Genomic DNA, 15863 nt, shown 5'->3' on the forward strand with positions numbered 1-15863 from the left:
ACATGAAAAAAAAATTAACGAGAGATGGCAGGCAAGAGCCAAAACCATGGTCACAACTTCAGAACTTCCATCACTCTGCGTTGTTTGGCTTGGAGTTTCAAGTGGTTTCCTGGGATCGTCGAGGTAATTCCGCTTATTAACTACATAGCTTTGTTTAAAGGATCTTGGTAATTATTTTAATGGGTCGTAGGCTAGTTCTTGCTTAGCCTGAACAAGCATTAAGATATTTATTTGAACCACTCCTATGGCTGTATCGAAAATCTCAATAATACTGTCTGACTGTAATATAAATATGGAAATGGGTGAAGTTATATTATCAACTTCTGATTGTATCTCAGCATGTCTATAGCTCCTGAATCAGTTTGATTTTATTCTTCTGAGAATTATCATATACGGTTAATTACCTACCTCAATAACCTGATAATGTTATACCGGTAACGCACGTGCTGATTTTAATATACTTTAATTTGTGCTATTTGTACTGCCTTGTCTTCTACGGTTCTTATTCATTTTCTATATTGAGCCCGGTTTCGATATTGTGGTAGGCCTAGATCACAGCGCAGTACAGAATAGGGTGGTATAGCCAGTCTGCGGACGATTTCATTCAAACGGCTATAAAACAAAAACCAATATTTCTAACCCGTTAATTTTTTCACCGTAGGTGCATTGGCATGTAACTTTCTACGACCAGGGGTTAAGCTATACAAAGCTTAATTCTTCTTAATTTCTTAATCGGAAAAGAAAGATCTTTTATCACAATTAAAGGTATGTTCGTCCCAACATGTGGAATCACTCTTTCTCCCTCTCTCTGTATATATAAGCTATACGCAGCCATGCGTGAAAAAATTAGGCTTCTAATTGCATTTCTGACCGTCATATATTTTAAGAACACGGTCATTTCGAACAAAACTTGTCAAATTATATACAAAGCACCGCATCAAAGCAATCAAACAGACAAAAACACGGTGGTCGCAAATTGGTCCACAAAGATGTTATCGACGTATTGGAAATGCGCACCCCCCTATTCCCCCTCCTTTAAATGTAGAAACGCGAAAAATTAAAGATGGGTAAAAGAAACACAACTCTACCCCCTTGCCAAGTTTCATCTTTTTATCTCCTATATTTGTATGGATTTTCAAGTTTTTTCAATAGGAAATGGGTAGTAGAAAAAATAATCCGTTTTTTTTCTTCGGTCAGGTTTTCGGTCGTAACTTTTTTGTTTGTGGCCGCATTTTAGTGTAATTTCGCAGAGCTGTGAGGGACAAGAGGACGATCACGCGTGAGAAATATCGTTGCGGTTCGCTAATTTTTTCGACATTAATTAGATCGATGAAGTTGATGGCCGCAAATAGGTCGGGGCCGCAAAGCGGGTAAGCCACCCTATAATGTAACCCATGTCCTCTAAACTCATAATTCTGCTATAAATTGTTGGATCATGGAACAAAATTTTCCTATAGTTATGTTGTCGCAACCAATTCTGACAGTTTATTTACAGCTTAAATGCAATGGCAAGGAGCCTTGATGATCTTCGACGGTCTTGCATACTGACCTGCACAAAACACAAAACAATGTGTAAACAATGTGTGCTATGGCCAACTGGATTGACCGTTGTCTACAATTCCAACTCTGCTAGTAATGGAAGTCATTAAGGAATTACGGATCGGTTGTTTTATGTCAAATCGCTTAGTACTAAAATATTTTGAAATCACACAAGGGAAAAGGTACAACAGGCACAATGGTATTTGAAAGGGAATGAACCGTTTTATAATGATATATTCAAAAATTCTTAGGCCATATCACACCCAGTAAAATTGTGATGTTACACTGCTGCCTTGGCCCGCTGTTATTCTGTAGGCAACACTTTAGTTTACAAGGCCGGATACAGGATATCATAATATTATCTGGATGTCAATTTTGCATCTAACTAAATCTTTACTTCGTTCATGTGATTCATAATACCATTGGCACGGGGTCGGGGATATGGGAATGGTCACATTGAGGGTGATAGAATTATGCAACAGAGGTAAAGTTGCCATTTCTTTCCAACCCTCTGCAATTGATTACTGACGATGAACTGTCTCATTTGTTATATAATATAATAAATATTAACCACTCGCCCAATAAAAAATGTATTAATGATCAAATTACATAAGGAATCATTAGCTGTATAACCATAGTATCGGTAAAGTAATCTTTGGTATGAGTCTTCAATTTGTGTGTGAATTGAAGACTGGTCAGCAAATGATGTCGTACCGCTCTCCCAGTTTAAACAAACTGATATACAGAATGTACTGCCAAGTATTAATCAAATTACTTGCCATAAAACCTGCTGTGTTCATTTTATTCAAGGGAATATCACCAATTTTACTTGGTGTACCAGAAAATACAAAAAAATAGTTCGATAAGTGATGATAAAGGCCGCTGGAAATGATTCTAGAGAGAATATTCTCCATAATCAAACCATAGTTGCATGACATAATGATTTTAGAATAGCTAATGAATGCTTTACAATAAACAACATATAAAGGTTTTTAGGAAGTAGTGCCAAACACTTTGAATTTTAGCGAGGACCATTTTTATAAATAACCAGTAGCTATCAGCGAATGTTTATGGAAGACTGAATCGGTGTTTGTTATTCTGCTACCAACATGTATTGAATGAAAGGGTTAATATTTCCATAGTAATCTCAAACCATATATAAGCACATTTTCCATTTTTTCTTGATGGTTGGATTGCTTGAGCCAAGTTTCCATTTGCTGTAGTCTTTTGTTCTTTTCTTCACTGTAATGATATAATATTGATTTTGAGGTGATCATACAACATTATGCTGCCTATAATCCAAATAATGTCATCAATTACAAAATGCTTATGCCTTACTGTTAGGATTATCCTTGTATCACTATATATCCCCAATATTGATTTGGTTTTGGATACAATACTGTGTCCAATTAATATAATTCTATTAACCGGTAATGAGAAATGCTCATCTCATAGTGTAGTTGTATTTACGTTAAGATTTTCATGGGTATACAATTTATTAACGGGATGTGCCAACTATAGGTTCCATGTGACTCAATATGATTCAAGGTATATTTTTAAATTTGCATTTTAAACATTTAATGACTATTTTTAAGAGGACAAAAATATTGTTTGGATTAATAAAATCTTTTTTTTCTGTGCCACATTCGAGAATATATGGTGTATAATATACAATTGAGTAATAAAAATGTGGAGGAATGTAATGTGGGAAGTAAAAAGACATACAGTAACCTGATTATAAAATTGAATGTTAACATATATGTAGCTAAATCTTCCCTTCTAATAGAAACTTGTGTATTTTTTAAACAATGTCCTGTATTTAATGTAACAGGAAAAAATGAAATATAAAGTTGAATTGGTGCTTCTGAAGTATGCGCACCAAGATGTCGCATAACCTGAACCCTGGTACGCAACATGAGTTCAGGTTGTGCGCCATCTTGGTGCGCATACTTCAGGAGGTCTGTTGAATTTATATAAACTTCGGGAAGATTTACTTTAAATGTAGCCCAAGTCATTGAATAGTTGTGCACTCATACATACCCAATTTGATTTTTTTTTTTTAAATTTCCCCCTTCTTTTATTTTTGTACACGAAAACAGAATGGCGTCCGAACAACCTGAGAGTATTATTTTAAATTAAAACCTATTTTTGGAAATATAAGTTATTTACAATAAACACCATAGTGCCGTTGAGTATGGTAAACTAATGATATTTCTATTTAGTGATCACACAGATTGTTTATGGTTTTGTAGTCACATTTATACATGCAATATAACCAATAATTTAATCTCGAATTTTCTCCTAACCAAATTAGGCATCTTACGAAATTGTTAATAATAATAGATAGCAGTATGGTAATTTTGTATGCAATTAATATGGTAATATTATGTCTACATAACCACACACTTTCGCCATTATAATATATAGAATACCAGTAGACTATGTTCAAGTCTAGTTACACATCTGCACTCGATTAACAATATTACTTACAAATCTTCAAAAATTAAACTTTCTGTATATATGGCAGTCAGGGGCCTCATTCAAACCACAGTTAGGGAAGGTATATCATTCTTGTTATAACAATTATAAAATGCAAAAGTAGTATAATAAATGTATTCCAGTTTACGTACTATATCAATTAGCCTCTTAGGTTTTTTTTAGTGTGGCTTCTATCAGGTTTAGCGAATTAAAAGTATTTGTTTTATATATTTTTTGTTTTATTATACTTGATTCTGTAACTTTGATTATGTGGTAATTATTATTAATTAATTATGTCATGGTAACCTCCCATTTTGATTTTATTGATTTGGTATATAAAAATTGTGATAAATATGCTCATTATTGTTTGGTATTCTAATTTGATATGTTGCTATTTTATATGCTTTTTCATAATCTCTTGTCGATATCTGCTAAATAAGTTAGTATCTCAGAAAGATTGAAAAAATTTTGGCAAAACTCTGGGTTTTGGAAATGTTTGTCTCCACCCTCTGGCTGTAAAAAAGTGCATTTTTAAAACTTTTAAAATTATTTCATCACCATTGAAAATCTGAAATTTCGACTCCAGGAGATTTGGAAGTAGAATTCAGACTCCAGTGATGGTGTTTGCTTTAGATCAGGGGTGCACAACTCAAATGAGAATATGTGCCAAATTTTTTAAAATATTCTTGTCGCGTGCCATGCACAATCGTTGGTATTGTAAATTAACTCCCGTAAAACAAAACACACATCAAACAAATTCCAATAATAATTCATAAAAACGAATATCTATTTATTGAAACAATTTAATGTCCTGAAAACTGCTGATTTTGATAGAAACGTGATATTTTAATGTATATCATAAATGCAATTTTTATTTTCACAAAACCATTCGCGTGCCACGTTTGAGCGTATGGCGTGCCAAATTTGGCACGCGTGCCCCGTGTTGTGCACCCCTGCTTTAAATCAACTCAATTTCATGGTAGTCTTTCAATCCGTCAGCATCAACCAGATATCAGAACGTTTGAAGTAACATTTTTGGTATTTTTATATCACAGATCAGGTGTAATTTAGCTTGGTAATTCTTATGTAATTCTGGGATATTTTTGAAGACTAACATGAGTTCATCAGAAGAGGTGTCATGGATATCATGGTTTTGTGGACTGAGAGGAAATGAGTTTTTTTGTGAAGTAGATGAGGATTACATACAGGATAAATTCAATTTAACTGGTCTAAATGAACAAGTTCCACATTATCGACAAGCACTTGATATGATCTTGGATTTGGAACCTGATGATGACTTGGAAGACAACCCAAACCAATCAGATCTTATAGAACAAGCTGCTGAAATGTTGTATGGTTTGATTCATGCAAGATATATCTTGACGAATCGTGGAATTGCACAGATGCTTGAAAAGTATCAACAAGGAGATTTTGGTCATTGTTCGAGAGTGTATTGTGAAAATCAGCCAATGTTGCCTATTGGACTATCAGATGTACCAGGCGAGGCTATGGTAAAGCTTTACTGCCCCAAGTGTTTAGATGTGTATACTCCGAAGTCCTCGCGCCATCACCACACAGATGGTGCCTACTTTGGAACAGGATTCCCACATATGCTTTTTATGGTTCACCCTGAATATCGTCCAAAGCGTCCAGTAAACCAATTCACACCCAGGCTCTTTGGCTTCAAGATTCACGCCATGGCTTATCAGTTGCAGTACCAAGCCGCACAGACTTTCAAAAACCCAACCAAACTTCGTCATTAATTTGTACATATTATGTCTCACAAACCCCTGTTTATTTGTATTATATGTCAAGTATGGTTTCCATGGTGTCATTGTTAACATCTGTATAGCCTTTAACTTTTCATGTCGCTTGTCACACAGTAATTTTCTATAAAATTTGATAGATAGAGCATGGTATGTCTGAACCCAGTGAGCCCCATTCGGCAGACATGAAAAAGTGGTTTTATTCAACGAGAGAATTACAGGTTGTACTATTACAATAATGAGAACACGCAGTAATGAATATTTTTTTAACGGAATGAATTCTTGTATTGTGTTATGCTTACAATGTTGACAATTGTACTTTTTAAACTTTTCAATTCCGGATTAGCCTTCCTGCCTCAGATCAATTAACGTTAGGCGCACACCTGTATGTATTATGTTAATTTGTGGAATAATTACACCTTACAATGATAGCGATGTAATTTGTCAGTAATTGTCTGTGAATTATATATAAAATTATGATATGGCTATTTGAGTACTGTTCCTTTGTTGTTTAGCTACTAATATAAAGGTTTCATAAGGTAGCTCAAAATCTGTTCAATTTGTAATGTCAACTGCTTCACATTGTCATGTTGTCATTGCATCGGCTGGGAATGGTACACGCTTTCAATCTGTGATTCCAAAGCAGTTCCATAAGATCAAGGGTCAAGCGATCATCTCCCATACGGTTGAAAAGTTTGGAAGGTAAATTTCAATTTGAATGCATTGAGCACTATACTGGTTTATAGTAGCAAAGAAAACAATTGTATACTATATATTGAAGATCAATATGGAGTTCAGTAAAACTAGTGTGAAAACTGGAAAGACTCTTGTCTTGTCGACACTTCACTCCAGTCCATATTATAGCAAATGGCGGATAAATCGTACAAAATAGACTTCAATTAATTCCCAGTTCTATGACATTGTAATTTCCTACCCCATAATTCATGTGTTGATCGCTACCACAGAACCATGTGGCAAAACTTATTCGTAGCTTTTGTGAACTGATCATTGAAATACCTCAATTGCTTTTTACAAGGTATTTTCACACAAAAGATAGATAATTTCATACTTGACATTATTAATCAGTACTAGTTACCTAGGTTCTTGCCAGAATTCCATATGAATCGACTGGTTAATTCACTTTTGTAAATTACATTTTCATAAAAACAAATTTGTTCAACATAATGAGGCATTCAAATCTATTCATACGAATTATTTAAATAATTGAAGATCAATATGTATTCAAAAATTTCTGTGACAAAATATAGTTAATAATGGAATCAATTTCAGCTAAATATTAATATCATCGTATACACATGAAATTGATCAAATGCAGACAGGTATTATTTGAGATGAAATTAATATTTCTCATCTGGTCCACTTATAGGGTATCTTGTGTGAAGAATATTGTTGTTGTTGCACCAGAATCAGAGGAACTCATGATGAAAATGAAAGAAGTGTTACAAAGACAGAGAACTGAATCTAATAAAATTATAATCACTTCTGGGGGGAAGTCCAGACATAAGTCAGTTGAAAATTATTTTGTATCAATGCTACATGGCTAATCTTATGTAGAGTATCTATTCTAGAGTTACTTGTTATTCCATATGTTCCATTACATGCCAGTGGTATTTGGAAATCCTGCGCTTTGGACAACACTTTAATTAAACACACACAGCCAGTGTACCAGCCCGAATATCTAAGACGCAAAAGAAACAGCTCAATTAATTCTATTGCAAAAATATCGTAAGACCCAAAATTAATTTGCTACTTGAAAAGTATATTAATTTTACTGAATTCTAAATTTGTTATTTCCACAACTTTATTAAACCAAACCACGTACATAAGAAACTTCTTAGTTAATATTGATCTTGGGTGGTAATTATTGCTATACTATGGTTTCTCCCATTTAAATATAAGATTATCAAATAAGGATGGTCTGTTCGATTTATCAAACTCATTCAGTTCATATTTTGATTCGAAATTACAAGATTGATGATAATTGAATTGCAGATCCATTTTCCAGGGACTGTTGCGCCTCAAAAATAAGTTGACAAAGGATTATTGTACACATGAAGAATGGCTAAATGAAATTGTTATAATACATGATGGAGTTCGCCCATTTGTTAACACTGATGACATAGAAAGGATCATAATTGCAGCCAAAAAGCATAAGGTCAGCAATTCGAGAATGGAGTCGAAGCGCGCATTCATGTTCTTTTCGTTGAGAGTAGAAAAAAATGGTGTTATTTGATATATGCCTGTTTTGAACAAATATAAATTATAATCACAACAATAGTTCGTATATACAAGAAAGTTTGCTTAAAGCAAAGGTCAAATATCATTTAACCATGAGTATAATGGGATACCCACAAAATCGGATGGATAAATCATACATAACTACGTGTCACGTTATCATATGATACTAACCAAAAACTCCAATTAAAATAGGAAATCTAATCTTTTAGTATATTATTTATTATCAGGCCGCAGGTTTAGTCAAGCCATTGGTTTCAACGGTACTAAAGCCGAATTCCGATGATGTTCTTGAGCTAAGCCTAGACAGATCGTTATACTGGTCTAGTGAAATGCCTCAGGCTTTTCATTTAGGAGTAATTTTGCAGGCATATGAAAAGGTATGTTTAATTGGTTAATTAATGTCTGACTTTTCAGGAAGCTAAATACCTCATATAATTTCTTCCAGTGTTCTGAATATGATTTTGAAAATGGAACTGAATGTTTACATATTGCTCAAAAATATGGATCGGTGTGCGCTAAATTATTAAAAGGTGATTCAAACAGATTATGGAAAATAACACTTCAACGAGATATAGCTGCTGCTGAAGCATTATTAAATGGTATATATTGGTAAATGTTATTTGTTGGAAGGGTGTTGTTTGGAAAAAGATTCGACATCTTTAAATTTTTTCAGGTTATGAAAACATGTTACTCGTTCTCCCAAATAACATTGCCCTCAGGCAGAATGTGTCTTCAACCTTTGGTGAGAAATAAAATAAAGCGATGTTATAACGTCGATACTTTTGATTTAAAATGTCTAATCTTTATTTATTCTGTATTTCAAAGGTGGTATATCAGTTTGTTGTATCAAGGAAGTTGATGAACTTATTTTGAAAAATATGCAAATATTTTGGTTGTTGAATATTATTGATGATCTTTTACCCAACATGGAACATGTTATAAATATACTTCATAGTCACAAAAAGTAGGTACTGCTTCCAGCAATTCTTGAAATCTCCTTGCAAAAGGTACGAAAATTTCAACGCTTTGCCCAATAATTTTTTTGTCAAACTCCTAAATTTATTTATATGTCCACAAACCAAGAATGTTTGTTAATGGTAATGTTCGACTCAAATTGAGTCTAATCCAGATGTGTTGGATCTTCAAATAAATAGTTTTGATTCCATATGAAAAAGACTTTAATTGGTTCGACTCCAGTTAATTTTATATATTAAAGAAGACCAACTCACCAGCTTTAATATTGTACCCCCATTGGCAAATGATTAGAATCAGATTGTCCTCGTTTTTGTAGATGACCAGTGAAATGAAATTTATGGATGTACTAATTCATCTCTTTCATTGAAAAATTACTTTATATCCAATGCATAATGATATAGTCATCATTAACATTGTTATTATACACAAATTTGGTTGCAGGTCTTGCCACCTCATCATCTTTCTTATTGATTCTGAACCACTCACAGTCGATGATAACACCAGACTAAAGTATTGGGATTCTTGTCATCAGCTATTAAAATTTGATGTCTTGACACAATTGGTTGTTAAAAAAGATCTATTAAACAAAGGTTAGCTTTTTCAATTTTAAAAGCCTCTGTCAACCAACTATCTGATATTTCTTTACGCTGTTGGCAAATTGTTATTGTAGTAAGATAATTGGTTGATAGCAGAAGGTGTAACTAGTATTTTTGAAGTAAATACCCCACTGTCATTGGTATACACAATAAATAATAGCAAGCAGGTTGTGTATGAATGTTCACTCTGTAGGGATAGAAAAGGTAGCTTGTCGCCTTGTTAATCCATGTATATTTCCTTCAGTTCAATTCAAAATGCTTGGAACTAACATATTAACAATTTTCATGTTTAGGAATGGAGGAGTTACTTTCCCTTCAAACAACTGTTGAAAAACTGCCACCTGGACAAATTCTATACTTCTAAGAATGCTACAATATTGCACATTTTTTTACTTCCTATTATACCACACTAACCAGAATATGCACTCAACCTGCTACATTTTTGCAATAAAATGTCTGTTATTTGAACTCCACAGTTATACTAAGTTTTGAGAGGTATGTAGAGTCAAATGCGACTTGATGGTCAATTTTTATATCTGAACATCTCATTAAACACAAATAGGAATGCCTGGCGTGGCAGCACTTGAAGGATGAAAAAATTCAAGACTACAAATAGGACTTGAAATTTTGTATCTTGACTAGTAGAGACCTGATGAAAAGTCCCGTCAAATTGTTGCTTGTTAGGGGGCTTCACTTGGGATAGGATGACCCACATCACCATAGAATAAGTTTACTGGGGTGACGATAGAAGGAAGACATGATTAGGGATGTACGTTTCGAAATTTGATTCCCGAATAAGGATAACATCACACTATAGTTAACTTTCTTCAAATTTGGAAAAACTGTAGCGTAAATTGTGATTGAATAAAAGTAATAAACTTGAAGAATTAAGTTAATATAAATAAATGGATGAATCAAGTACCCAATACAACAGAGAAATATGTATGCAAATGCATATTTACTTATTACATGAATTTATGTTTGCAAACAATACCGGATGTATGGTGTTAGTCTTCAAAATGCATACGAATGATGAATGCCAGTGAAATGAGCATTAGAACGGTTTGCGCCCTAATTCAATAAAAGGAAACGATGGTGAGGGAAGTATAACAAATCCATGTTTTTAAAAGAAATTATGTCATTATTATAATAACATTATATAGGTCATTTATCTATATAATTAGGTACATATCTGTAAAACTTCCTAACATTTCAAGAAGGCGAAAAAAAAGATAAGCGAAACTATTGATTCCACTAAGGCCGTGCCTATGTGAAATATAACAACCCCCTGGACTGTTAAGACTTGGAAAAGCTGTAAAGCCAATAATCGCCTTTAGTCAATGTCGAGACAATGCCGCTGTGTCGTGCAATCACCTGGTGTTATATATATTTATTTTTAAACGAGGCCATTGTTTTCGGTAATTGCTTCGAAACGACATTTGATTCGAAATTCTGAAACTTATTTCCCTAGACATGATACGAGGTTATGTAAATAACTTGCCCGCATGTTGCATTTCACAATAGGAAAATTGTTCTAGGGAACATTGTACAAACACACAGAGCAGAAACGATGTATACAATTGTAAAGTTTTATTGAATTATAACACCAACACTTGAAGACAGTGAATTTATTTGTAATAGTGTAGAAACAATTGCATACTATGGATAGGTAAAATAATTAAACTACAGTGAACACAAATACTAAAACAATGTTATGTCTGAAGAGGTTTTGCAAACCTTGGAGTGATATAAAAATCATTGGTATCACCACTATAAAAATCCGTGATTCGGTGTGAGTAAAACTTTTGATATGAGATATCTGTAGTAGTTGTTTTTTAATATCCATAATTAAACTTCAGTAGTGAATAAACATGCTGAAAACAATGCTTGTCTGAAAGTGTTTTAGAAACCTCTAAATGATATAAAAATCATTGGTAACACCATTTAAGAAAACCATGATTAGAATTTGAAACTTTTGATTTGAGATATCTGTGGTAGTTGCTTCATAAACAAAAAGATAGGAAAAATTAATTTAGTCCTGTTTATATCCAGCCTGCAGTATTCCCATGAAGGCATTCATAGCGAGCAATCCAGTCACACAGAGATAACATATGATGCATGCTGATCCAGACCAAGCATTCCACAATATAAAGGCGGATGCAGGAACATAAATCTTAAACAGAAAAATTGGAGGATGTTATTTTTCTCGGGCTTCCGAAACTGACAATTGGTATTAAAACCACCATAGGAAGATAATTTTGCAATAATATTAATAACAGCAGTTAATTTTTATCTAGCTGAGTGGTTTCCAACCTCTTCAATATAATTGCAAAGATGTTATAGGTTATTGCTGATTTGGCCGCACCTTGTCGTACACATTTATTCATATGCAGCATGAAGCATTGTGACAAGATATTATATTGTCGGTGCATTGAAAAAGCTAATTGTCCATGTGATGAAATGTCTGTATACGATTCTCAAAAATATTTAAGCAGTCGGTTTAAACTAAGTTTTGTAGAGAAGCTAATTTAATACAGGGACTGCAAGAATTAGGTGGTTCAAAACTCCCCTTATAAAGCAAAGCTATTCAGTTTCAGAGTGAAGCCGTGTGTTAAGCGGAGCTATGCATAGTCAAAATAACTCACAAACAGGTGGAGTTGATTTCATAGTTACCAAGAATCTCACCACTAGTTTTGACTTGAGAATGGATGCTACATCTTTATTCTTCTTGTAGCATAGAGAGGAAAGAGAAAGCAATGATCCTGCTAGAAGTTGAAATCCAAATGATCTCATGAAAACTTGACATACATCCGTGACTGGTGTGCTGAGGTTCTAAATAAGGAATATCGTTTCATTATGAAATTTGACCATTAAGAGAACAGTTATAATTTTGATACTCCCGTAGGGTTAGGTCATAATTTTATTTCGGTTTTCCCTATTTTATTTCTATTACAAGTTCTGGGACTGTCTGTGTAAGCCAAGTGAATATACCCCCTGCCCATAGGCTTCAGTCCATTTACACAACTTGATGTAGGCGAACAAAATTATTCACCTCCATATTGGTACACACACTTCTGGAACGCACTTCTACTTTGGTGTGGGATGTGGATGTGTAAATCAAACATAATGTTATGGTTATGACTCATTTTGCTAGTATGATTATTTTCAAGCCTTTGCCTCAAACAAGGCTTTATTCTAGTAGACATATATACTTGAATGAGTGTGAATGTTCAGATGTCACTGAATGGACAAAACCATAAAGTGGTTGTGGTCAAAACGGATGTTGTTTCTGTTGCATATCCTTAAACTAAACAACCTTGATTAGAAGTATTCCTAAATTACCAGAACTCATTCTGAAAGAATATACCGTACTAAGTTTTTATAATATTGAATGCTATTCACTTTTAAAATCATACCAGGGGTCCTGCCAGAATGCTTGGAAATCCCAGTAATATTACTCCCAAGAGAAATGTTCCCAAAGCATCAACGACGACATGGAATCTCACTGAATCACCAAATATCAGTGTACCATCTTTTGTGGTAATTTTCCTCATATGAACAAAGTCTCCCACCATTAGCAATGAGAGAAACACGTAGTCGAATTTCAAAGCAAGCTGTAAACAAAAGGATATGATTCATTATACATTCACAATGCATTATACAACATTTAGCAAAATAAATTTTTCTTACTGGAGACAAGCTTTTCACATACAGCATGGCATAAACTGCAGATAGAAGAAGCCCTCCACGACTCTGTCAAAAAGAAAATATTTGAACTGACTGTTGATATGCACTTTGAAATTGGTGAATTAAATAGACAAAAGCAGACAGGATTGCCTACTGGTTACCATATCGTATTCAAGATTTATTTCATCCATGTGTGGGACATCTTATACAAAGGCTAAAGCTTTAGTTTACAAAGGTCGATACATTTTCCTGTTATGACTCGAAGTACAATATCTTAGGACACATAAATAGTAACTACTAAGTTAATTTTAAAGAAAAAAATGTCCAACATTATCAAAAATCCACAGCTGGATGGTTGTTTGATATTGAAATAGATTTACTTTTGATCTATTGTCAAATTGGATCGCCTCAGATTCAAAATTTACCAATAAAAACTCACCAAAATATTCGTAATGATGAGGGAACAATCGATTACGGAATCAGATGAGTCATCCGTGAGGAAAAATGCAAATGCTTGTACCGCCATGGCCAGTAACATCAGCTGAAGTAAATGTTTTGTCAACGAATCGCCTTCAGCTCCATTCAGCTGAAAAATGATTGGTGAGAATTTTTAAATGGGTATTTAAAGGACTGTAAATGACAAAATAAACTTATTCAAACTCAGAATAATACAATTTTACAGAGACTTTCGAGTTAATTCCATATCAAATTACTAAAGCTGTCACACCTTTCATAATTATAATCACACTATCAGAACTCTACTGACAGAGTACTCACTATGTAGATAACATATATCAAGAGCATATAATATAAACAATGTATAATCAAACTAAAAAATTAGAATGGAATGTGTATTATGTCTTTCTTGGCAAATTGTTCTGTTAAATTTATAATTTTTTTACTAAGCTTGTCGCATACTGGATGTGAAAATTAAAAAGCTCAGAAACTCAGTTGGGTGGATATAGTACAATAAATCAGATACACAAAGTCTGTCAAAAATCTAGAAAATACATTGATAGAATAAGATGAAATTCCAACCTACCCAAATTGAGAGAAGGTTGTTTGCATATGGAAGTGAAACGATGTAGCAAACTCCCAAAGACATTTCCAAATTCCTCCATTTTGTCCGATCAAATAGTAGAATGAGGTAAAATATCATAATTGGAATGAAAAGTATAAGACCAACTACTGGATGGCTTTGTAGGAACTCCAAAGCATATGCCATCACGGGTGATGTTTCAGTTATATTCACCATTATTCTTAGGCTATTAGATCAACAAACTAGATAACAATGATATATTTTAGATATGAAAGCATATTATATTATACTTTAAAATGAAATGTGCATAAGACATAATGGATTTTCAAAGTGCAAAAAACATGCATAAAATGGAAGCAAAAAATAAAATTGCTTATATCGGATAATTTTTTTCCGTATTAATCTACTAAATCATAACATTTTAATATTATTTTAAACCAATTTTGATATGGAAATGCATTTATCAAATTATTTCTAACTGACAGTAATCAGGCATTCAGTTCGAGATTTTATAGTAGAAACATCAGCCGGTTCAGGACATCATACATTTTGATTAACTTAATAACAATACAAGGTTTATGGTTACTTCACAGTTATGCAGTTTTGAAATTGAACAGATTGTTATTTTCCAATATGAGTTACCAGCATCTTATGTTTCTATCGAAAATATCATGTTTTATAAAACAACACATTAAACTTCGGAACACTTCCTGATTTCTGAGCCGAACAATGATTTTCATTTGATTTTGATATAAAAAATCTCAAATTCTTAATAACGAGAATATTTTTATAAACAGGCAGTAAAGAAATGAGTTCATGAAATTCAGCAATTGAATAAGTTTAGTGGCCATTTATACTGACCAAATTGAATACTTCAGACAAAAATTAGGGCAGTTCCAAGTTGAAGGAAAAAGTACAAAGCTACTGAGAGCAGTTACACCAACCACATACTATTCCTGATTATCAATAAACTTTCGAATGAGTGTTTTGGTAATAGGCGTGCGCAATCAACAAAGCTTTCATCTTTTGAATAATAACTAGTAGCTATTAATAATTCTTCAATTCATTATTCCAAATTGAAACACTATCCATCGATAATGTTTGCAGAAAGAAAAGAAAAGTACAATTAATTATAACAAACTATATATTATAGTTAAGAAGAAAAGACAGGATTGATCCACTTCGCAACACAGTTCATCCGCGGGGATAAATATTAGCTAGGTAGAAAAACAATCAATGAGGTAATCTTGGCTAAATTCAATTATGGTAGTTAATATAGAACAATACTGATATTCATTAGAAACATTTGTAAAATCAGAAATAGATGGAAAAGTAGATTGTTCAATATATTAAATTAAAAGCATATTTCATAGAAAGTGCGAAAATCAATCATTTACAGAGCCTATAATTCATTTCTAGAGGAAGAAGGTGTTTGTTTTTTTAAATGAAATTGAAAATGTTGACTGATTATATGGTGCAATAATTTTTCTCAATACTCCTTCTATATTGTATGTAAAATATTTT

At 33.2% G+C, this 15863-nt stretch overlaps 3 protein-coding genes across 6 annotated transcripts; 2 read left to right on the plus strand and 1 right to left on the minus strand.

Annotated features, from left to right (window-relative positions):
- The first annotated feature begins 50 nt into the window (after nucleotides 1-50).
- On the plus strand, nucleotides 51-6298 carry LOC120341935 (casein kinase II subunit beta). The gene is made up of 2 exons (XM_039410536.2): nucleotides 51-123; nucleotides 5073-6298. The coding sequence occupies exon 2, from the start codon at nucleotides 5133-5135 to the stop codon at nucleotides 5778-5780; it is 648 nt and encodes a 215-aa protein (XP_039266470.1). The 5' UTR covers nucleotides 51-123; nucleotides 5073-5132; the 3' UTR covers nucleotides 5781-6298.
- Nucleotides 6299-6348: 50 nt separating this feature from the next.
- LOC120341918 (D-ribitol-5-phosphate cytidylyltransferase-like) lies at nucleotides 6349-10113 on the plus strand. Of its 4 annotated transcripts, none has more exons than XM_039410512.2 (9): nucleotides 6349-6485; nucleotides 7171-7308; nucleotides 7797-7959; nucleotides 8270-8419; nucleotides 8488-8641; nucleotides 8716-8784; nucleotides 8868-9006; nucleotides 9453-9607; nucleotides 9907-10111. In XM_039410512.2, the coding sequence occupies exons 1-9, from the start codon at nucleotides 6349-6351 to the stop codon at nucleotides 9975-9977; spliced, it is 1176 nt and encodes a 391-aa protein (XP_039266446.1). In that variant the 3' UTR covers nucleotides 9978-10111. The 4 variants fall into 4 exon arrangements, with proteins under 4 accessions (XP_039266446.1, XP_039266447.1, XP_039266448.1 ...); XM_039410513.2 differs by having other exon boundaries at nucleotides 8716-8786; nucleotides 8867-9006; nucleotides 9459-9607; nucleotides 9907-10110; XM_039410514.2 differs by lacking the exon at nucleotides 8716-8784 and having other exon boundaries at nucleotides 9907-10113.
- A 1075-nt stretch (nucleotides 10114-11188) lies between these two features.
- Nucleotides 11189-14561, minus strand: LOC120341929 (uncharacterized). The gene is made up of 6 exons (XM_039410530.2): nucleotides 14343-14561; nucleotides 13740-13886; nucleotides 13304-13366; nucleotides 13030-13227; nucleotides 12299-12445; nucleotides 11189-11786 (listed from the first exon to the last, which is right to left on the minus strand). The coding sequence occupies exons 1-6, from the start codon at nucleotides 14553-14555 to the stop codon at nucleotides 11646-11648; spliced, it is 909 nt and encodes a 302-aa protein (XP_039266464.2). The 5' UTR covers nucleotides 14556-14561; the 3' UTR covers nucleotides 11189-11645.
- Between the last annotated feature and the right edge of the window lie 1302 nt (nucleotides 14562-15863).

Source organism: Styela clava, chromosome 3 (genome assembly GCF_964204865.1).
Source record: "Styela clava chromosome 3, kaStyClav1.hap1.2, whole genome shotgun sequence".
NCBI classification, from domain to species: Eukaryota; Metazoa; Chordata; class Ascidiacea; order Stolidobranchia; family Styelidae; genus Styela; species Styela clava.